The 24,588-nt window shown below is 44.1% G+C and overlaps 1 protein-coding gene across 2 annotated transcripts in view; it reads right to left on the bottom strand.

The window, feature by feature from the left end:
• prkcha (protein kinase C, eta, a) overlaps positions 1-24,588 on the bottom strand; it is a 217,089-nt gene that overhangs the window by 53,559 nt on the left and 138,942 nt on the right. For both annotated transcript variants that reach the window (XM_041214867.1, XM_041214866.1), the window contains one exon: positions 18,894-19,067. In XM_041214867.1, coding sequence (XP_041070801.1) covers positions 18,894-19,067 — 174 coding nt within the window. The remainder of the gene's footprint in view (positions 1-18,893; positions 19,068-24,588) is intronic.

Here is a 24,588-nt window from a genome sequence, read left to right as displayed (position 1 = left end):
CAGTCAGTCGTTCCAGGCAGCCTTTATTGAGAAAAATAAAATTTCCACCTGAGTGTGATCGCCATTGTAACGTAGCCCACCAAAACTGGCAATCCAGGAAATCTCTTTGTCTCCAAGTGAATGGTGATACCATCTTGAAATTCAGAAAGGTTTTAAAGCAGAATCTACACTTTAAAAAATTTAACCATGGATCAGAGTTCCACACTTCAAAATCAATTCAGGCTAATCCAAGGCCCAGATCAATCACACAATTGCGGACTTTTGAGGAAAAGATTCCTAAGATACAGCATCGTTTCAGGTTTAGACAAAAAGTTAGAAACAGAGCAGGTTAACACGCTGCTTGACTTGGTAGGCCTGATTGCAGAGGACATTTTTGCAAGACAGGGAATCAGTGAATCATCTGCTAAATTTGAAGTAGTACTAAAATATTTTGATGTTTATTTCAATCTAAGGGCAATAAAACACTCGAAGGGGCTAAATTTAACAAGCGAGACCAACAGTCAGCAAAGCCTGTCGATTCATTTATCAATGATCTGATTGGCAGAAGGTGGCGAAAATGGAGACTTAGGCGGAATCATCCCAGATTTCCACTAAGTGCGGTAGCGGGCGGGAAAAAGGACGGTTTACCCGCTGGCTGCAATGGTGTCTTTTCACACCGTATCATCCCAATCCCGCCTTATTAATTATACAGCCACAGGAAACACGCCGCCTCACTGGCGGGTGGCCTCTGATTTGCCCGCTATGCCATTACCTTGTTGTTTCCTCACTCTGGTTGCCATATCTAAACTGAAACCGCCCGCACAGTTCTCAATGCTTGCAGCCCAGGGCTGCTCCAGTGAAGACCGGGCCCTGAAAGCCAAGGAGAGTTCAGTGACCAGTCATCAGAGTGCCTTTCAGAGGCCCGCTGTGATGTCCTCCGCCCACGGTCTAGGAGGTCCAGCAACCTCACTACTCCAGCTTGGGAGGCGGTAGCAGTGGTGATCAGTGTCAATGCTGCACACAAGAGGTTGGTCATCAAGTGCAGATAGAGGATGAATTATCTCATTCGTGTGGCCAGGATAAGGCAACCATCTCATCACTCTAAACTCACACACTCACAAGGCCATCACACATTCACTAGCATCTCACTCACTTCCAGCTCAAGGGACATTGCCACTCACTTTCTTACACACACTCTCACATCTCCATCTGGCCTCACCTCCTCTGGAGATTGCCTCCTCAGTCCTCACCATCTTGAGGCCACTTGCACAGATCAACATGTGCCCCCCCTACACACCCTGGGATACCCCCCCCTTCTCCGGTACAGCCCTCGCCCTACAGCCTCTTCCCTTGCCTGAGGCCTCTTCTCCCCCTTCCCCAAGCAAGCCCTAACCCTGCAGCTGTTGAAAAGTCACCCCCGCCTTATGGCTGGTCTGGTAGGTAGAGACCTGCCTGTGAACCCCTGGAAAAGTGATGTGGCGCTGCCTGCGAAGCCTGGCGCTGATGACCATGAGTGCTGCCCGAAGCAAGGTAGTCAAACAAGCCTCAAAGTCCCCAGTGAACTGCAGTTCACCAGCTGCACATCGCTTATGTACAGTTGTGAAACACGCCGACATACCCGGTCGATCCAGGCTGGGTGGATAATTCCGACAAGTTGAGTTTATAACAACATGCAGATGTATTACAATGAAATTCCTGACGTGTGCTGGCGGGAAACGCAGCATACCATTGACAGGCGGAGCAGACGATTGCAAACTGATTTCACAATGGCGTGAAACTGATTCTTCGCCTTCCCGCCATATTGTCTGCTCATGCCCTCCATGATGCCTGACGCCAGTGGGCTGGGAAAATTCTGCCCTTAAAATCTGAACTCATCAGAGACAGAATAGTAGTAGGAGCAGCAGACAACACATTCCCTGATCTCATGCAGGCAAAGGAAGATCCAACCCTGGAAAAGGCAATCCAGATAGCTAGGCAGTCAGAACTTCATGAGCAGCACAGAACTGTTTTAAGCAAAAAAAATAAATCATGGTGCAGAGGCCAATCCACAGTTCAGCTAGTTAAGCAACAAAGGCACAGGGACACTTCAGGCCAAGGGAAGCAATACCCAAACCGACCAGCAGAGCGACCATGTCATCCTGTGGAGCAAAGTGCCCCCACAGGCGAGATCAATGTCCTGCAATTACAGCGCAATGCTTTCAGTGCAACAGGATTGGACACTACTGTAAACTGTGCAAGGAAAAAACTCTGATACACACAGAAAGCCCAAAGATTATCCACAATGTTGAGCCCAGAAGACACACAGCCATGCTTCTTGGGTGAGGTTAAAGATCTTGGTTTCTCATTTTGGAATGCGGACATTTCAGTCAATGGCCATTTAACAAATTTTAAATTAGACACAGGAGCCAGCATAAGAGTCCTGTTGGACAAAGTGGAGCCAATGGTGTAGTGATATTGTCCCTGGACTAGTAATCCAGAGACCCAGGGTTTTGCTCTGGGGGCCCTGGTTTGAATTCCACCATGGCAGATGGTGGAATTTGAATTTAATAAAAATCCGGAATTAAAAGTCTGATGATAACCATGAAACCATTGTCGATTGTTGTAAAAACCCATCTGGTTCACTAATATCCCTAATCTCCTTTAAGGAAGGAAATCTGACGTCCTTACCTGGTCTGGTCTACATACGACTCCCCACAGCAATGCGGTTGACTCTTAAATTCCCTCTGAAATGGCCTAGCAAGCCACTCAGTTGTATCAAACTGCTACAAAATCACAGAAAAGGAATGAAACCAGACGGGCCACCCGGCATCGACCTAGGCACCGGAAACAACATCTAACATCTGGGGCTAGTGCCAAAATTGGGATAGCTGTCTCACAGGCTAGTCAAGCAACAGTCTGACATAGTCATCCTCACAGAATCATATCTTACAGATAATACCCCAGACACCACCATCACCATCCCTGGGTATGTCCTGTCCCACTGGCAGGACAGACCCAGCAGAGGTGGAAGCACAGTGGTACACAGTTGTGAGGGAGTTGCCCTGCGAGTCCTCAACATCGACTCCGGACCTCATGAAGTCTCATGGCATAAGGTCAAACATGGGCAAGGAAACCTCCTGCTGATTACCACATACCGCCCTCCCTCAGCTGATGAATCAATGCTCCTCCATGTTGAACACCACTTGGAGGAAGCACTGGCAAGGACACAGAATGCACTCTGGGTGGGGGACTTTAATGTCCATCACCAAGAGTGGCTCGGTAGCGCCACTACTGACTGAGCTGGCCACGTCCTAAATGACATAGCTGCTAGACTGGGTCTGTGGCAGATGGTGAAGGAACCAACAAGAGGGAAAAACATACTTGGCCTCACCCTAACCAACCTGCCTGCTGCAGATGCATCTGTCCATGATCGTATCGGTAGGAGTGACCACCGCAAATTTGTTGTGGAGACAAAGTCCCGCCTTCACATTGAGGATACGCTCCGTCGTGTTGTGTGGCAGGGGAATGGGTTTAAACTAACTTGGCAGGGGGATGGGATCCTGAGAAGAGGTTCAGCAGGGGGAGACACACAGCCAAAATTAGAAGAGAGAGCAAGTGAATCTGGAAGGCATAGCAATTATAGGCCAGTTATGGCACAAGGGAGTTTGGCAAGGTTGGATGGTATTTATTTTAATGCAAGGAGTCTGACAAATAAGGCAGATGAGTTGAGGGCACAAATTAACACATGGAAGTATGATGTCATTGCTGTCACAGACAGGGTTGAGAGAGGGGCAGGATTGGCAGCTCAATATTCCAGGATATAGGGTCTTCAGGCGAGACAGGGAAGGAGGTAAAAGAGGAGGGGGTATCACAATATTGATCAAGGAATCAATTACAGCAGTAAGGAGGGATGACATCTTAGAAGGCTCCTCAAATGAAGCCGTATGGGTAGAATTTAAAAACAAAAAAGGAGCAATCATTTTTCTGGGAGTGTACTATAGGCCCCCAAACAGTCAGAGAGAAATAGGAGAGCAGATATGTAGGCAAATTTCAGAGAAGTGTAAAAATAATAGGGTAGTAATAGTGGGGGATTTCAACTGCCCCAACATTAACTGGGTTAGTCATAGTGTGATAGGTTTAGGGGGAGCGGAATTCTTAAAATGCATCCAGGAGAGCTTTTTAAGCCAATACGTAGAAGGTCCTACAAGAGGAGTAGTCCTGGACTTAATTTTAGGGAATGAAGCTGGGCAAGTGGTAGAGGTATCAGTGGGGGAGCATTTTGCAGATAGTGACCATAACTCTGTTAGGTTCAAGGTTGTTATGGAAAAGGACAAGAATGGACCAGAAATCAGAGTTCTAAATTGGGGTAAGGCTGATTTTAATAAGAACAGATATGGTTTGGCCAAAGTGGACAGGGAGCAGCTACTTTTAGGTAAATCTGTATCAGAGCAGCGGGACTCATTCAAGAAGGGCCAACATATTCCAGTTAAGACAAAGGGTGGGATCAACAAATCCAGGGAACCTTGAATGTCGAGGGATATACAGGATTGGATAAAGAGAAAAAGGAAGGCTTATGGCAGATACCGAAGGCTCAAAACAGTGGAAGCCCTGGAGAGGTATAGAATGTGTAGGGGAAACTTAAAAAGGAAACTAGGAGAGCAAAAAAGGGGCATGAAAAAACATTGGCAGGTAAAATAAAGGAAAATCCAAAGTTATTTTACAAATACATTAAGAGTACGAGGATAACTAGGGAAAGAGTAGGGCCCATTAAGGACCATAGTGGTAATTTGTGTATGGAGCCAGAAGATGTAGATAGGGTTCTAAATGAATATTTTGTGTCGGTATTCACAAGTAAGAGGGACGACATGGGTATGGAAATCAGGCAGAAGGACTGTGATATAATTAAAGAAGTTAGCATAGAAAGGGAGGAGGTTCTAAGTGGTCTGGCAGGCTTAAGAGTAGATAAATCTCCAGGCCCAGGTGAAATGTATCCCAGGCTGTTGAGTGAGGCAAGGGAGGAGATAGCGGGGGTGCTGGCAATAATTTTCAATACCTCTCTGGCCACAGAAGAGGTGCCAAAGGACTGGAGGACAGCCAATGTGGTACTGTTATTCAAGAATGGAGGAAGGGATAAACCAGGGAACTACAGGCCAGTCAGTCTAACCTCAGTGGTGGGGAAACTATTGGAAGCAATCCTGAGGGCCAGAATTAATCTACACTTGGAGAGGCAGGGATTAATCAAGGAGAGTCACCATGGTTTTGTTAAGGGGAGGTCATGTCTGGCCAATTTGATTGAATGTTTTGAAGAGGTGACCAGGTGTCTAGTGAGGGCAATGCATTTGACGTAGTCTACTTGGACTTCAGCAAGGCTTTTGATAAGGTCCTGCATGGTGGTCTGATAACAAAGGTAAAAGCCCAGGGGATCCAAGGCAATTTGGCAAACTGGATTCAGAATTGGCTGAGTGGCAGGAAGCAGAGAGTGATGGTTGAGGGGTGTTTTTGTGACTGGATGCCTGTGTACAGTGGGGTTCCACAGGGATCAGTGTTGGGTCCCTTGTTGTTTGTGGTATATATAAATGATTTAAACTTGAATGCAAGAGGGTTAATCAGTAAGTTCACAGACGACACAAAAATTGGTGGGGTGGTAAATAGTGAGGAGGATAGCCTTTGATTACAGGAGGATATAAACAGGTTGGTTAGGTGGGCTGATCAGTGGCAAATGGAACTTAATCCGGATAAGTGTGAGGTGATGCACTTGGGCAGGACAAACAAGGCATGGGAATACACGATGAATGGTAGGACCCTGGGAAGTACCGAGGATCAGAGGGGCCTTGGTGTACATGTCCACTGGTCCCTTAAGGTAGCGGGACAGGTAGATAAAAACAAAAAAACTGCAGATGCTGGAAATCCAAAACAAAAACAGAATTACCTGGAAAAACTCAGCAGGTCTGGCAGCATCAGCGGAGAAGAAAAGAGTTGACGTTTCAAGTCCTCATGACCCTTCCACAGAACTGAGTGAATATAAGGAGAGGGGTGAAATATAAGCTGGTTTAAGGTGGGGAGGGGGAAGAGAAGTGGGGGGGGCGGGGTGGTGGTGTGGTTGTAGGGACAAGCAAGCAGTGATAGGAGCAGATAATCAAAAGATGTCACAGACAAAAGAACAAAAGAACACAGAGGTGTTGAAGGTGGTGATATCATCTAAACGACTGTGCTAATTAAGAATGGATGGCAGGGCACTCAAGGTATAGCTCTAGTGAGGGTGGAGTGGAAAGACTAGCAGGGCATAAAATATTTAAAAATAATGGAAATAGGTGGGAAAAGAAAAATCTATATAAATTATTGGAAAAAACAAAAGGAAGGGGGAAGAAACAGAAAGGGGGTGGGGATGGAGGAGGGAGCTCAAGACCTAAAGTTGTTGAATTCAATATTCAGTCCGGAAGGCTGTAAAGTACCTAGTCGGAAGATGAGGTGCTATTCCTCCAGTTTGCGTTGGGCTTCACTGGAACAATGCAGCAAGCCAAGGACAGACATGTGGGCAAGAGAGCAGGGTGGAGTGTTAAAATGGCAAGCTACAGGGAGGTTTGGGTCATTCTTGTGGACAGACCGCAGGTGTTCTGCAAAGTGGTCACCCAGTTTACATTTGGTCTCTCCAATGTAGAGGAGACCGCATTGGAAGCAACGAATGCAGTAGACTAAGTTGGGGGAAATTCAAGTGAAATGCTGCTTCACTTGAAAGGAGTGTTTGGGTCCTTGGATGGTGAGGAGAGAGGAAGTGAAGGGGCAGGTGTTGCATCTTTTGCAAGGGCATGGGGAGGTGCCATAGGTGGGGGTTGAGGAGTAGGCGATGATGGAGGAGTGGACCAAGGTGTCCCGGAGGGAACGATCCCAACGGAATGCCGCCGGGGGGGTGAAGGGAAGCTGTGTATGGTGGTGGCATCATGCTGGAGTTGGCGGAAATGGCGGAGGATGATCCTTTGAATGCGGAGGCTGGTGGGGTGATAAGTGAGGACAAGGGGGACCCTATCATGTTTCTGGGAGGGACGAGAAGGCGTGAGGGCGGATGCGCGGGACAGGTAGATAAGCTGGTTAAGAAGGCATATGAGATACTTGCCTTTATTAGCCGAGGCATAGAATATAAGCCTAGGGACATTATGCTGGAACTGTATAAAACTCTGGTTAGGCCATAGCTAGAGAATTACGTGCAGTTCTGGAATCCACATCATAGGAAGGATGTGAATGCACTAGAGAGAGTGCAGAGGAGATTTACCAGGATGTTACCTGGGCTGGAGAGTTTTAGTTATGAGGAGAGTTTGGATAGATTGGGATTATTTTCCCTGGAGTGGAGGAGATTGAGGGGGGACATGATTGAGGTGTATAAAATTATGAGGGGCATAGATTGGATAGACATTTAGGAACTTTCCCCCTTGGTGGAGGGGTCAATAACCAGGGGGCATAGATTTAAGGTAAGGGGCAGGAGGTTTTGAGGGGATGTGAGGAAGAATTTCTTCACCCAGAGGGTGGTGGGAATCTGGAACTCACTGACTGCAAGGATGGTGGAGAATCCCTCATAACATTTAAGGAGTATTTGGATGTGTACTTGCGATGCCGTGGCATACAAGGCTATGGGCCTAGTGCTGGAAAATGGGATTAGAATAGTTAGGTACTTGTTTGACCGCTGCAGACTCAATGGGCCGAAGGGCCTTTTTCTGTGCTGTAGACCTCTATGTCTCTACAACACGGTGCTAAACAGAATAGATTTTGAACAGATCTAGCAACTCAAGACTGCACACCTATAAGTCACTGTGGGCCATCAGCAGTAGCAGAACTGTACTCAAACACAATCTGTAACCTCATGGTCCAGCATATCCTCCACTCTACCATTATCGTCAGGCCAGGGGATCAACCCTGGTTCAATAAAGAGTGCAGGAGGGAATATTAGAAGCAGCACCAGGCATACTTAAAAATGAGGTGTCAACCTGGTGAAGCTATAACACAGGACTACTTGCGTGTCAAACAGCAGGAGCAGCAAGCAATAGACAGAGCTAAGCGATCCCACAACCAACGGATCAGATCAAAAATCTGCAGTCCTGACACATCCAGTCGTGAATGGTGGTGGACAATTAAACAACTCACTGGAGGAGAAGGCTCCACAAATATCTTCATCCTCAAGGATGGAGGAGCCCAGCACATCAGTGCAAAAGGTAGGGCTGAAGTATTTGCAACAATTATCAGCCAGAAGTGCCGAGTGGATGATCCATCTCGGCCTCCTCTGGAGATCCCCAGCATCACAGATGGCAGTCTTAAGACAATTCGATTCACTCCAGGCGATATCATGAAACGGCTGAAGACACTGGATACTGTAAAGACTATGGGCCCTGACAATATTCTGACAATAGTACTGAAGACTTGTGCTCCAGAACTTGCCATTCCCCTAGCCAAGCTGTTCCAGTACAGTTACAACACTGGCATCTACCCAGCTATGTGGAAAATTGCCCAGGTATGTCCTGTACACAAAAAGCAGGACAAATACAACATAGCCAATTAATGCCCCCATCAGTCTACTCTCGATCATCAGTAAAGTAATGGAAGGAGTCATCAACAGTGCTATCAAGCCACACTTACTTAGCAATAACCTGCTCACTGATGCCCAGTTTGGGTTCCGCCAGGGCCACTCAGCTCCTGACCTCATTACAGCCTTGGTTCAAACATGGACAAAAGAACTGAACTCCCGAGGTGAGGTGAGAGTGACTGCCCTTGACATCAAACCACATTTGACCGAGTGTGGCATCAAGGAGCCCTAGCAAAACTGGAGTCAATGGGAATCAGGGGGAAAACTCTCTGCTGGTTGGAGTCATACCTAGCACAAAGGAAGATGGTTGTGGTTGTTGGAGGTCAGTCACCTCAGCTCCAGGACATCACTGCAGGAGTTCCTCAGGGTAGTGTCCTCGGACCAACCATCTTCAGCTGCTTCATCAATAACCTTCCTTCCATCATAAGGTCAGAAGTGAGGATGTTCGCTGATGATTACACATTGTTCAGCACCATTTACGACTCCTCAGACACTGTAGCAGTCCAGGTGCAAATGTAGCAAGACCTGGAAAATATCTAGGCTTGGGCTGACAGGTGGCAGGTAACATTCGCGCCACACAAGGGTCAGGTAATGTTCATCTCCAAAAAGAGAGAATCCAAACACCACCCCTTGATGTTCAATGGCATTACAATCACTGAATCCCCCACTATCAACATCCTGGGGGTTACCATTGACCAGAAACTGAACTGGGCTAGCCATATAAATACTGTGGCTACAAGAGCAGGTCAGAGGCCAGGAGTCTTGCGTCGAGTAACTCACCTCCTGACTCCCCAAAGTCTGTCCACCAACAGCAAGGCACAAGTCAGGAGTGTGATGGAATACATCCCACTTGCCTGGATGAGTGCAGCTCCCACAACACTCAAGAAGCTTGACACCGTCCAGGACAAAGCCCACTTGATTGGCACCACATCCATAAACATTCAATCCCTCCACCACCAACACACAATGACAGCATTGTGTATCATCTACAAGATGCACTGCAGGAATTCACCAAGGCTCCTTCGAAAGCACCTTCCAAATCCACGACCACTACCATCTAGAAGGACAAGGGCAGCAGATAGATGGGAACACCACCACCTGGAAGTTCCCCTCCAAGTCACTCACCATCCTGACTTGGAAATATATCACTGTTCCATCACCGTCGCTGGGTCAAAATCCTGGAATTCCTTTCCTAACAGCACTGTGGGTGTACCTATACCACACGGACTGCAGCTGTTCAAGAAAGCTGCTCTCTACCGCCTTCTCGAGGGCAATTAGGGAAGGGCAAAAGATGTTGGCCCAGCCGGTGAAACCCACATCCCGTGAGTAATTTTAAAAAAGAGAACAGTGGCTAAAAGACTTCTGGCTTCGAGAAAAACAGACACACCACTCTATGGGCCCGGTGGAATCTGACTTCGGTCATAAGCATGATTCTGGGACCACTAAGGTAGAGTGGAAACCAAATCTTCAAGCTGATGTATGTCATCCGTAACCAGACTTTCTGTCTCTTGAGCAGAGATATCTGTAGCCCTGGATCTCCGCAAAATGCTAGAAGATGTCAAGATGTTATTAATCATACAGATTAATCATATGTTGTTAATCATACAGAACTGCAAGTTCCTGAGAGCTTGTGCAAAAAAAAAGAGTATCCTGACTGGGACTTCAGCTCTGAACTGTCTTCTCTTTTTGTGGAGCCGGTTTGCCCATTTGCGTTACAGGTGCCGGAAACCTTCAATGGTCTGACCAGCCAACCACGCAGAAGGTAAGCATGATGCCTCCACTGGAGGATGTAAAAGAGAGCAACCGGCAGTCCGATGAGCCTTACCCTCTGGCTCCAACGATGGTACAGCAGGTCAGCACTGTAACCACTGAATATAGGCTGCAACTCCAAAGCCACAAAAAATGCTGGAACATGGTAGCAGCCATCCATTGCTGACGGCGAAATGCTGAGGTGAGCATACCACTAAACTTCATTCTCATCATAGGAATGCTCATCTTCCACCACAGATGACATCGCCATGAACCACATGACCACAGAAGAAGTGAAAGAAATGACAAGGAGGTGAATACAATGTTCGTCCAGCCTGCAAGAAACGAGTCAGGGTAGCACCCACCGACCGACGCAATAGGCGAACCAACCAAGTGCTGTTCAACACGAAGGAATGGAGGAAAATGATGAAAATATACCCAGATGCCAGAATAACTTCTACACCTACAGAAAGAACCAGCAGCGACAGAGCCTACCATTCCTCCGACAATAGCGTGAACGAGATATGGAAGGAGTTTAAGGCCTCCAGACTGCCTGCATGTTTGAATTCAAGGTCTTGGAAGGGGGAATTGGGGTAGTGATAATGTAGTAATGACAATGTAAAGCATAAGGTAAACTATAGTCACTTAAAATACATTGGACAAAGACTTGGAGGGAGGTGTAGTAAAAGGGTCTGGCACATAGCAGATTAATGTGGGACTGAGTACAGTACTGCCTACACAGTGATGTAAGAGACCACATGACTCACACCCAGGTTCAGTTGTGTTGGACAGAGTCATATGTACCAGCAAGCATGGAGACAGCTTCTAGCTTGTACCCATTACAGTATATTAGTAAATAGTTCTAAGAGTCAAAAAGACTTACAGTTAACCAATGTATGACTATGGAGACTTCTTCAGACCTACTGACACCCTACAACATATTCTTTCTTTCTCTCTTTCTCCATCATTCTTTCTCTCTCTCTCTCTCCATCTTTCTTGCTTTTTCTCTCTCTTCATCTTTCTCTTGCTCTCTCTCTCCATCTTTCTCTCTCTCTCTTTCTCTCGCTCCATCTTTCTCTCTCTCCCTCTCTCTCCATCATTTTATCTTTCCATCTTTCTTTCTCTCTCTCTCTCTCCCCCTCTCCATATTTCTCTCTCTATTTACCTTAATCCTTCTTGCTCTTTCAGCATGTTTGGAAAAAGGCAATAAAATCTTGTTAGTCTTTCAGACAAGCTATATTTTTTTTAAATAACCACATTGAGCATTTGTGCACTGTCTTCATCTCTATTCTTCCCCGAAGCATCAACAGCTCTTTGTCATTCTGCAATTCCCTTAGGGCGATGCAAATCTAAAAATAAAATGCACAGCAACATTTTAGACCCCAGACTGAGGTTTTATTTTTATACACAAGCACAGAGGCGCAGATTCTGTTTAAGGCACATACACACACAGCATATAAGACCACCTACAGTATACAGCACAGGCCCTCTCTATCACACACATACACACACACACACACACACACACACAGACACATATTATATTCTGAATTAGCACACAACAAGCAGGGAGCACATTCTAGTTTCGCTCATATAGTCAGACTCAAAATTTTATGTGCAAGTATGCAAGAAGTGCCTACCATTATATTGGCACACTTTATATCATGGTCCAGTGTACACACATAGGGTGGAATTTTCCAGCCCCATTGCGATGGGGATGGGTCGGGGCCAGAGAATGTGGCGAGCCATTCAAACGTCCATTTACTTGGGTGGGGATGGAAAATTCTGGCCATATTAAATGGCATATTGCAGTTTAGTGCATAAGCATGTAGCGCTTGTGTTAGTGTGTGCACATACACTTGTGCTTGTGCACATAAACACGGGATTTAAATTCCAGTCTAAGGCATTCCCCGGACAAGCGTGTTGCATATTGCAGCCTAGTGCACCTGCATTATGTATTATTCTTCTTAAAAGATATAAAGGTGACTGTGTGGTCTGGAATAAATAATTACTTTACCTTTCTAATGAGTTTTATTACTCCTTTATTACTTTTCAATAACATTTTCCACTCTTCTTTCTGTTTTGATTTCTTACAGATTTGCAAAAATTTTTGTGATTCAGCACCTAAAATCACCACAAGGTTCAATACAGTAAACTAATGAGTAGTAAAGTATTTAAATAACCAAACATACTAATAACCTCTTATTTCACATTTCACTAATTAGTATTATTGCACATTTCACTAATTAGTACCAGTCTGTTTATAATGTTAATTGTGGCTTCCTCACATTTAGCAGCATAAACCAACTGTGTGACGAGGACTGATCCTATAATTAAACTAACATGCACCAGTGTATGTTTACTAGGGGTTAGAACCAACTCTAAACCCAACCTCCACCCAATCCAGAATCACTCAAATTTGAACGAGCAACATAAAATAGAAACTTCTCTTATTCTCCTTGGAGCAAGTCATACTTCTCTACTATGGAAAGGGCCAATGAGTCTTAAAACCCCTCTAATGAAATGTCCTCAATCAAGTAACAATGCAAATAACTTAGGGTCTCCTTAAAAAGGTGACGTTGAGGCACCTTTCCCTGTGCGACAGTTGTGGTTTTGTAAATTATCCATGTTGGGTAATCCGTACACTCAGAATCATTGAGCTGCAGTCTGAGCTGCAAGCACTGCATTGCATCAGGGAGGGGAATAGTTACCTGGACATTTTATCCCAGGAGAGGGTCACACTCCTTAGGCTAGGCAGGACTTTAAAGTTGGTGCATGGTCGGGGCAGGAGGGTGTGGCTGAGTCAGGCAGGTATAAGGAATTAGCATGTAGTGATGGAGGAGCCTCAGACTCTGACTTTGTCCAACAGGTATGAAGCGTTTGCTACTTGTGTGGATGAGGAGAAGGACTGCAAGGTGAATGAGTGGACTGACCATGGCAAAGGATGCCATTCATGTGGGGAGAGCAAAGAGGAATGTGGTAGTGATAGGAGACAGTATAGCCAGGCGGACAGATACTGTTTACTGCAGCTACGATCGGGAGCTCTGAAAGTCATGTTGCCTGTCTGGTGCCAGGGTTAAGGACGTCGCCTCATGGCTGGAAAGGAACTTGGAGCAGAAGGGGGAGGATCCAGTTGTCATGGTCCACATGGGAACCAACAAAATAGCAGAACATCATCCTTGGTTCTACCTATGAGGATTTGAGGAGTTAGGGGCCAAATTAAAACATAAAGCATCAAAGGCATTCATCTCTGGATTGTTATCTGAGCCACGTGCCAACTGGCATAGGGTCAAGCAGATTAGAGGATTAAACGCTTGGCTCAAAGAGTGGTGTGGGAAGAAGGGGTTTCAATTCATTGACATCAGTGAAGAGTGAACTCAGCGAAGAGTGAGCTATTCCTGGGTTTCAGTTAAACTGGACAAGTAACAATGTCCAGGCCAATTGTATAATTACGTCTATGGACAGGGCTTTAAACTAACAGAGTAGGGGGAGGGTTTAGACGAAGGGAGACTTAGAAATCCAAAGAGAAAGGTTGAGGCATTGGAAAAGTATAGCCATGGGATAAAAAAGGGAAACAGAAAGGGTCAGGAAGGGACAGAGGATTTAGTAAACATTGTACATCAACGAATAAGTCATTGCAGGGAATGGAAGTAAAAATGTGAAATTAAAGGTTCTTCATCTGAATGTAAGAAGCATCTGTAATAAGATAGATGAACTAGTGGCACAAATAGAGATAAATGGTTTAGATCTAATTGCCATTACAGAGACATGGGGCAGAAATTTCCTCCCGTTAGGAGGGTTCTGAGGAGGCGGGCAGGGGCGGGCGTGAACCCAATCGGCGCCCCCGATCAGGGACGCGTCACCATTTTACGTGGGCGGGCCAATTAAGGCCCGCCCATCGTGATGCATGCCCAGAAACACTGAGCACTCCCTGTGCAGGTGGGTGGGGGGATTCCCTGAGAGGTTCCCTGTGCTCCTCTGCGTATGTGCGTGAAAGAGCGCAGAGAGCTCCCCAAGGCACAGAGGTGCCCCAAGGAGATCATTTTAAGATTTTAAAATTTAAATAAAGGGAAAAAAAAACTTTTAAAACACGTCCTCTCATGTGACAGTATCACATGAGCTGGGACATGTCAATGGATTTTTTCAAAAATTTTTTAGTTAATAAATCCTTCATGAAACCTCATCCCGCCCGTGGATGAGGTTTCATGAAAAATGCGAAGGCCACTTGTGCTCTTCACCTGCCCGCCAACCTTAAGATTGGACTGCAGCTCAGTTAAGTGGTTTAATTAGTTTTTAACAGGTCTTAATAGGCCTTTGATAGATCGGCAAGCGCACAGCCGACTCCACTGCAGACCTGTCGAACTGAGGATCAGAAAGACGGGCGGTGATGTCGGGACACCCGCCTGATGTCACCATGTGCCATTTTACACACTGGTGAGCAGGCCCTGCCCCCACTCGCTGAAGGGAAAATGCTGCCGATGGTTAAAAGGTGATCAAAGTTGGCAAATAAATATTCCAGGGTACATAATATTTCAGAAAGTCAGATAAACAGAATGGCAAAGGAGGAGGAGTAGCTCTGATAATAAAGGATGACATAAGGACATTAGTGAAAAAAGAACTGGCCTCTGAAGATCATGAAGTAGAATCAGTATGAGTGGAAATTAGGGAGTAGTTCATAGCCTCCTCCCACCCATTGGGTAGAACATTAAACAAGAAATTATTGGAGTTTGCAACAAAGGCAGGGTAATAATTGTGGGGTACTTTAATCTTCATTTGGGACTATCAAATTGGCAAGAGTGGTCTAGAAGATGAGTTTGTAGAATGTTTTTGTAACAGTTTATTGGAGCAATACATTGTGGAACAACCTAGGGATAAAGCTACCTTAGATCTAGTATTGTGTAATGAAGCCTGGCTAATTAGTAATATCATAGTAAAAAATCCACTGGGAAATAGTGATTACAATACTATTAAATTCCATATTAAGTTTGAAAGTGACATACTCCAGTCATAAGCAAGGATCTTAAACTTAAGCAAAGCCAATTACACAGATATGAGTGAAGAACTGGCTAAGGTTAATTAGGTAAATAGATTAAATGGTATGGCGATAAATGAACAGTGGTGGATATTTAGAGTAACAATTCAATGTGTTCAACAAAAACACGTTCCACTGAAAAACAAAAACTCAGGAAGAAAGACTCACTCAGGAAGTTAAGCCCCTTTTTGTCATTCTGATTGGTACATTCCTCTATTGGAGAATAATCAGCGCACACACTATTAGAATCAAGATGATGCAATTTTCACCCATGGGATTTTATCATGTGAAGAAATTTTTGTCTGAAGAGATTTTCAGTACCTTTGAGTGTTTCAATATAAGACTACAGTTTAATTTAGATTCTGGAGACCAGAATACATTCAACTAAATCTGGCTGCCTTATCCTGTCAGCAGTCACATAGGTCTGTGAAAAACTGAGGGTCACAAGTCAGCCACTGGGATAAGACAACTGGATTTAGTAGTGAAAACACTGGGTACCAGCTCAGTGACAAATATCACAGTGTCCAAATTAAAACAGGAGCAACATAAAAGCACCAAAATATTACAGGATTGCCCAAGAGTGCTGTTGTTGGAGAGAACACCATAAGGGAAAAACAAAATAGCCTTATCATTTTTCCTACTGTAAAAGCCAAGCCAACAGCACTCACCGTTATTAAACAGTGAATCAAACAACAACATTCAGAAACTGCAGATCAGCAGTTGATATGTAGAAATCAGGAAGATGCTGTCTAAGTTACCCTGTTCCTCCAAAAGCTTCACAGAGATGAAATATGGGTTGAAACACATGGAAAGTGTGAAGAAATAATACTTACCATAAATACCCAGTAATTATCCACTAAACTTGCCAAAAAAAACGTTAAGGATGTCCATTCTGGTATAAGTGGATTTTTAAGGTCATGACAGGTCCAAATTACTGGCAAACAACCTTTCAGAACTGAAAGTCACTTTTATAAGTGTAGAGTCTCATTCATTTTGATTATTGTTGAAGATTTAAAAAGTTTAAAGAAATGTACTTTTTGTGTTTCTTTTATATCGCTCTTAATCTAATTTTATTTTCCCTTTATAGTTAGCTTGCTTCCACTGATTTAATATTCAATTCAGTATTTCAACTTACACTTCCTGGTTTAAATTCTGCACTGCTCATTAAAAATTCTTCAAATTAGTTACCTAATTGTCTAGTTGCTTGCCCTATTCAGACAGGACACAAATATCCTATGAGGGCGCAGCACTGAATACAATTCTAATCGCTGCAAGTATGCATGGAAAAGCCCACAGAAAATCTGCAGGTAAGTGTATGTTGCTGAAAATAGAGACATGCTGTCAAAGCTTGTGGTTTTGCACTTACCAGGACAAACGCAAGAACGCCAAATTTCAAACAATCACAACAATTTATAATACATGAGAAAAGGTGCTGATTGGTTGGCAAGTCAACTCCGATTGGCTGAGGCATTGCCATGGAGAAAACAACAGGGAACTATGGACTCCCCATGCTTCTGGGTAATTCAAACAAGGCACAAGGCTTGAATACAGTCAACTTGCCAACCAACAGCACCTTTTGCTCCTGTAGTATAAATTGCGACTGTTTCAAATATGGCACCCCTGTGTTTATCCTGATAAGTGCAAGACATAAAGTTTTGGCAACATCTCCCTCTTTTCAGCAATATTCAAGCTCTGTACTGTCAAGTGATTGTTTATAAGTGTAAATGTAAGTGACAAAATTTTCTGCTGACAGAAAAGCTTGAGAATTATTAACTCAGAGGTACATCAACCAACCAAGGATCCGATTCTGCATGGTCCAGGGCAACAGCGTGTAATAATGAACTCACTTCAATAAACTTGTTAAACTCATTGAACTTCATTCAAGTGTAGTTCTAAAAATGCCAATGTTTTCATTTTTTCAGATTCTCCTATTTGTTTAATACAGTAATCTAACTTGAATCACTGAGTGAGCCAACTAACGTTACCAGATGCCATCTGTTGTTAGACTCTAGGTACTGCACAAACAATAACATGGCAAACAGGTCAAGCAGGACAAATACAAAAGATTGCAGGGTTTCACAAACTACCAGGGCTTAATTTTCACTCCATCATTCCTCCAACACCATACCAGCCGTGATTTACTCCTTCCTTCACAGACACCACAATGAAATCACACTTCTTGGTGGAGCTGCAGGAAGATCCTCTCGAGCCCCGAATGCTGAGATCTTCCCACATGAATCCAACTAAAACTGGCTAGTTATTCATACCTCCCCCACCACCTCTTTCAAAGCCCAGTGAAAGTAGAGAGCTCCCTTAATCAACAACTTGCACTTACAGTGCAGCTTTAATATTGAAAACGTCCAAGGGAATTGGCAGAGGAGAAAAAAGGACGACGAACTTTTGAGGAAGAGTTGATGGGTGGTCAAAGAGATGGAGTTTGAGAAGACAATTAAAAGTGAAGAGGGAGGTGGTGAGGCAGGGAAGTTTAGAAAGTTGAAAGGATGGGATCGAGAAGGCTAAAGGCTCTATCACCAATGGTGGTGCACAGAAAGAGGGGCATGCAGAATACCAGAGTTAGGTGACTGGTGTTGGTGTAGCAGAGTATCTAAGGTTGGGGGAGGTCACAGGGATCAGGTACAGCATGGCTTTGGAGGGAGTTGAAAATGAGGGCGTGGGTTTTAAGTTTGATGTAAGTATGAGAGTGATAAGTGGTCAGGACCCAGTGAGGGAAGCAAGGTGAGTGATAGATTTTTGGTTGAATTAGATCTTGTAGATTAAGGTAAGGAGCCTCACAAGGAGGACATTGGAGAAACTGAGTCTGGGAGGGGCAAAAGGCAGATGAGATGTCCTGCAAACAACTCCGGTCTCCATATTATAGAAAAGGTGTAAAATAGAGGCACTGCAGGAAGTGCAAAAATGATTTACTAGAATAATAGCAGAACTGGGGTTCTTATCTCTTGAAAAGAGAGGACAGAGGGATGTCCTGTTAAAGGTCTCTAAGATTGTGAAAGTGTTTGGTAGGGTAGACATACCAAAGAAGTTTCTACTTGGAGGTGAGATCAGATCAAAGAACCACTAATGCAAGACAGTCCCTAATTAATCCAACAGAAAATTCAGAGGAATCTCTTTTACCCAGAGATGATTAGAAATGGAACTCAGGAGTAGCTGAGGTGACTAGCATAAATGCATTTAACGGGAAGCTAAATAAACACAAAAGCTAGATATAATGGAGAAAGGAAAAGGAGGATATGTTGATAGGGTTGGGTGGTGTAGGGGTGGGAGGAGGCTTAGCATAAACACTGGTACAGTATCGATCTGTTGGACTGGGTGGCCTTTTTCGGTGCTGCAAATACTATATAATGCTTGTATTCATTCCCATGCTTAACACACTACTATACCAGACTTGCAGGACCAAAACATACACATACTTGGCTATCTTCAGGTTCCCACGGGAATCCCATTCTATTATGATGAATAAGAAAGATTTACATGGCAACATAATGACAATGTTGTGTGTGCGAGGTGAGGTATTCACTGGAGACACACTTTCTAACAGGACCTGATTTAATTGATCTATACACTAACCGTCGTTTGGAAGCAACAGAAGATCTGTGTGAGGTACGGGTGGTTTCTGGCCAGTGACAGGATCCGTTTCTCAGTCATTGTACACTCCACATCGTCATCTTGGAGAATCATGTCTTTCTTCAATATTTTCACAGCATAAACATCTTCAGTGCCTTTTAACTCAGCCAGCATCACCTGGAGTCAGACAGCAAGTTATGAATGCAGCATTTCTGGCTTAATACAGAACAAAGAAAGAAATGGAAAGGTTTCCTCTGAATGGTTTAACCAGTTAAGATGTGTCTGTTTTGATTTGGCACTGCTCTTTTTTGAAAAAAAGGCGTTTATAAGATCACTTTTCTTAAAAGAAACCCTCTGTCTTTACCCCACTTCTCTTGAAGGTGATGATGAAATGTGTTTTTAATTACACAAAAAACTCTACAACTCTAATTATAAGGGCAATCAAAGCTGAACCCAACCTGGCCATCGACAGTACCCAGATTAAAACACTTCCTGCAGGATCAGGAATAGGAATCCTCACTATTTCTCCCCCTCACCACAAGAAACGTATAAGATTCTTGACAGGGTAGATGCTGAGGGGTTGTTTCCCCTTGTGGGAGAGGTGAGGACCAGAGGGCATAACCTCAGAGTAAGGGGGTGCCCATTTAAGAGAGAGATGAGGAGGAATTTCTTCTCTCAGAAGGTAGTCAATCGGTGGAATTCTTAACCGCAAAGGGCTGAAGAGGCTGGGTTGTTAAGTATATTCAAGGCTGAAATAGACAGACTTTTAATCAGTAAGGGAATCAAGGGTTATGGGGAAAAGGCAGGAAAGTGGAGTTAAGGAACATCAGATCAGCCATGATCTCACTGAATGGTGGAGCAGACACGATGGGCCAAATGGCCTTCTTCTGCTCCTATGTCTTATCGTCTAGAACATATGGACCAATATTAGGGCCTGCCATCAGCCAGTTCAATACAGGTAAAGGATTAAATCTAGGAGTACTGAGGTTTGAAAAGCTCAGTATCAGACAAGCCAGCAAATACACCCGGATATATTTGAAAATGACCACATGACAACCTGCTGATTAACCAGGATTTTTCTTTTGGTCTTCGCTTCGAACACAGGAACTCAGCTGTCTTTTATACTGACTGAGTTATTTAAAGATCGCAAAAAGATGTGTGACAGTGAATGGTTTGATGCGTTCAATGTTATCCTATTATATCCTATTATGGGACAGGCACTCTGCCTCTTCCAGATCAGGGTGAATATTGGGCAGGGAGTTAATTTCTCTCAGTCTGCTGTATTCACAAGAGCTCCATCACTCTACAACATCCTTTTGCCATTTGGTTAGTTTTTTTTTGAATTTTATGATTCCTCAGGCTAACCCAGTTGATTAATTTGCTAATATAAAGGGTGGCCAGTTACATATGGAGCAATCCCAGTTCAGAAGTGGAAGTTAAGGACATTTCCAGGCAACCTGCAGAGCTGATCCAGAGCTGAGCTTCCAACCTCATATTCGAGTCATTTCCCTTTTTCCACCTCCGGTGACTGGCTTTACTTTTGCCCCTGTTTTAGCTCATCAGCTGCTGAAACCCTAGTTCATTCCTTTGTTACCTCTATACTTGACTATTCCAATACATTCCTCCCACATTCTACATTCCATGAACTTGAAGTCACCTAAAACTCTGTTGCCTGTGTCTTCACTTGCAACAAGTCCCATTCCTCTATCACCCCTGTGCTTACTGCCCTAATTGGCTTCCGGTCAAGCAATATCTTCATTTTAAAATTCTCATCCTTGTTTTCAAATCGTTCCATGGTCTTGCCACTCGCTATCTCTGTAATCTCTTTGAACTCCACAATCCTGTGAGATATCTGTGCTCTCTAATTCTGGCTTCCTGTGCATTTCCAATCACAGTTGCTTCACCATTGGAGATCATGTCTTCAGTCATCTAGGTCCCAAGCTCTCTACCTCACTTTCCTCCTTTAAGACACTTCTTAAAACAAAAGTCATTGACCATAGTTTTGGTCATCTGACCTAATATCTCCTTTGTGTCTCCTTGTCATACATGGTTTTGTAATGCTCCTGTGAAGTGCCTTGAGGAACTTCATTATGCTAAAGGTGCTATGTAAGTTGTTGTTGAAAACTCCTTTAATTTGTATAGTGCGACATGGTGCTCTCAAGAGGGTGGAAATGAATGAGGAGAAAGGCTACTGCACACATTTCAAAGACAGTGCAATCACACTTTTACATTAGGGCAAATAATTGTTCTATCACTGTGTAATGCAGTGTAATGTCAGATGGTTCTGCTATTGGGTCCCCTGGTGTCAACACTGACTCTATTGTGATAGGGATAACTATCCGGAGGCAACCTGGTGTAAAACTGTAACTTTAAAACAAAGTGTGCAATCTGACTCCTCAGTAAGTAATTTTAAAAGTTGTAGTTGTCAAAATAAATTCTTTGTTTTAGACTCTTGCTTCCAATCCTTAAAAAAATGTAAAACACTCCCCCCCCTCATTAAAATGGAATAGTCAGAGAGTTTTGCGTGACATTATAGAATGAAGATTCTACCATTGGTATTAGGGGAGAGTGTTTGACCTTTGTCATTCTCAGGTTTGAAAGTAATTGGGCTGGATTTAGTCCTATCATCACTGCCTCCGTGCACAGGCCCAGTGTGGTCAGAAATCTGGCGTGGGAAGGATCTGGTCACGTGAACCAGATAACGTGGTGACAAGTTCATGATTATGTGTGATGTGGGCTTGCTGCTGGAACATGTGGTTGGGGTGGCTCTGATGTCGAGAAGCCCCTGTCACCTGATCCCTGTGCAGGAGATGGCGCCATATTTACAGGACATGCATCTGCAAGTTGGCATGTCCTGGTTGCTGTGCAGCATGGTGTTCCTCTGCAGTGCTAATCGCCTCCAGGGATCCAGGATAAAGGAGTATAGAGTGAATGATTCCCGTGATACCAGAATCTTTCCCCTCTCCTTACAGGCAGTCTCCGAAGTATCTTCCCCTTAGGAACTCAGAGGTTGTTGTCACTTTAATGACTGACCGCTGAGTCCTTCGGCTGTGCACTGCCCCTTTAATTTTTGGACCCAATATTCTGGACTCTGCGCTTCCTCAGACTCTGCCCATTAGAGTGTAAGAGTATCAAGTTTTAACATGGAGAAGAATTCTCCAAAATCAATCCACCGTTCTGTGACTCACACTCCTGCAAGCCAAAAGGGTTCTCATAGTGAGTCAGGTAAATGGCATTTAAGTCTCCAGCTTTCAACAGGCAGGTTATTGAAGGCACAAGAGACTTGTGTCAGTTTCATTTAATCTGGAGGCTGCATTACATCCTGGCAAGTAAGATTTAAGTTAGATGCAAGTTGTCCATTATGCATAAACGTGAAGTTCCCACTGCAGATGGGCAGCTTTCCGAATCCTTGCCTTTCCCGCTGCTGGTTTTCTAATGTGCAGCCTCCCACGTGGTTCTGTGAGCCTGCCCACTCTCCTTCCCGCTACAGTGGGCTCTATAACACCCAGCCCCACTATTCTGTTTAAGGGGGAAAAAGTTAAAGCATCTAGAGTTCAGGTCCAATACTGATATTCACATTACTCTCACAATGTTGTGGGGAATCTAACTGAATTGCTTCATACATAATGTATCAATTCATGACAATAGAGGATCAGAGAAATCCTGCAGTCATTCTGTTACCAGATGCTGAGCAAAGCAGATAGAACACAGCATGTGTGGTGGTTTGCTGTGTCCCAACATGTTACAGATAATAAAAGATATGGGCCGAATTTTCATCTGGGTGCAAAGACAAGTTTTGGTGCGTGAATGGCCAAACTTAGTTCTTTTTGTGGAAATCCAATTTTCCTCTGCTTTCCCAGCCCACGCCATCTTCCTCTTGTCTTCCTGCAGGTTGGGAATGTCTAGTGTATGCACCTGTCACTGCTGAGATCGGATTCCTCACTTAAGTGAGGGGAAAAAGAATCAGATTTCCTTCCAGACACCGGCTGGTGCGGGGTTTGGAAGCCCATTAAAAGCACAGCAAGTTTGAGAGTTAGAGAAGAAAATGGAAAGCCTGTTGAGGAACTGGGAACATTCTGGTGCTTAACTATAATGTAGATGTGGTTTTAATGCAGTGATTCATCATAGGGATCTGTCCTTTGGAGGTAGGTTGATCCTAATATTGACCAGCCTTGTGTATTTGTTCACGTGCATTTCAGTGCTTTTCCAATGGAGAAAGCACCATAATGCAGTGAAAAATGTTACATAATGGAAGAGGGAATCGGATTATTATCTGAAAAGGAAGAATATGCAGGGTTATGGGGAGAAGGCGGGGGCAATGACACTCAGTGCATTGCTCATTCAGAGAGTTGGCAAAGACATGGAGGGCCGAATGGCCTCCTGTGCCGTAACAATTCTGTGACACGCAAATGAGTAATGTGGTATCTGAATTTCAGTGCCAGTGATGCTAGGTATGTAGGCCATATGTCCCAAAGACTGTTGGATTGTATCAAACAGCCTGTCCCTTCTGCTGTTTGCAACAGGCAAGGTACGGACTATACCCCACCAGCCTGTACTTGCAAACCTCAAAACACAGGTCGGAATTTTCCAACCCCTCGCGCCGGCAGGATCTTCCATTCCTACCTATGTGAATGGAGATTTCAATGGCTCGCAGGCCTCACTGTGGGACTGTGGAGAATTCCAGCCACCATGTCTAACATTAGATGTGATTCCCCGATTGAACAACATTTGCTAAATAATCCTCAGTCTGCTAAGAATTTTGTTGGCAACCAATTTAAGATTGGCAGTTGGGCTCACAGTGTGGCACATCTGCAAGTACTGGAAGCTACATATATTAATACACAGGACCCTGTTCTTTATAGGCAGAAAGAACATGTACACAGATTGCGCTTGTTACAGCTAAACAAAATAAGTGACAGCCATTCACTAGTTCATTCCCCAGGGAAATGTCTTGACCAATGAGAGTCCAGCTGTCTGGTTTAAATTTCGGAAAATGCTGGGCAATTAACTGTCAGTCACCATCCACTGGTGCATTCTCCATGGCAATACCACTACTAATCAAAGTCCACTTGCCAACCAATCAGCACTCTCTTCTCATACACCGACATTGGGATTTTCTTGCGAATTGTCCTAATTAGTGCAAGATGAAAACCTTCAACAAAAAAGGGTCTCTTTTTTCAGCAATATTCAATTCTGTGATTCAGTTATTCTATGTCCTGTCCACCTGTGCTGTCATATTTTCTACTGTGATTTAAATGGCTCTGGCTGATAAAAAAAAATCTGATTTTAAATTTGAAAAATATCTAACCACCTGCTTCCTTACATTTAATTGACAGGCAGTCTACTTGGAAATTGATATTAGTACCTTGTGTTCTCTCCTTCCCATTATAGTGTATTATTTGGACAGTTGTGGCCATTCTGAATGCTTGTTGAGTTTCAAGCGCTGATGGGTTTCAACACAGTAGGTGTTCCATTCATCTGAGAATGAATGACAGTTTCAAGATGCTGTAATAACAGATTGTCCCACTGGTGTGGATTTTGGTTTGTAATATAATTACAAGTATTGCAAGGTTCTTTCACGTGACAGAATGATTTCTTTTCTCAGAACCAAAGGTGTGGAGACTTTTATTAGATGGTGAGAAGTTGACCTTTTCTCCCAAGAAATGTAAAATATTTCCATTAATATTGCATGGAATCA

The sequence above is a fragment of the Carcharodon carcharias genome, chromosome 20, assembly GCF_017639515.1.
Source record: "Carcharodon carcharias isolate sCarCar2 chromosome 20, sCarCar2.pri, whole genome shotgun sequence".
Lineage (NCBI taxonomy): Eukaryota > Metazoa > Chordata > Chondrichthyes > Lamniformes > Lamnidae > Carcharodon > Carcharodon carcharias.
Note: the sequence above shows the minus strand (reverse complement) of the source record. Positions and strands in the feature narration are given on the sequence as shown.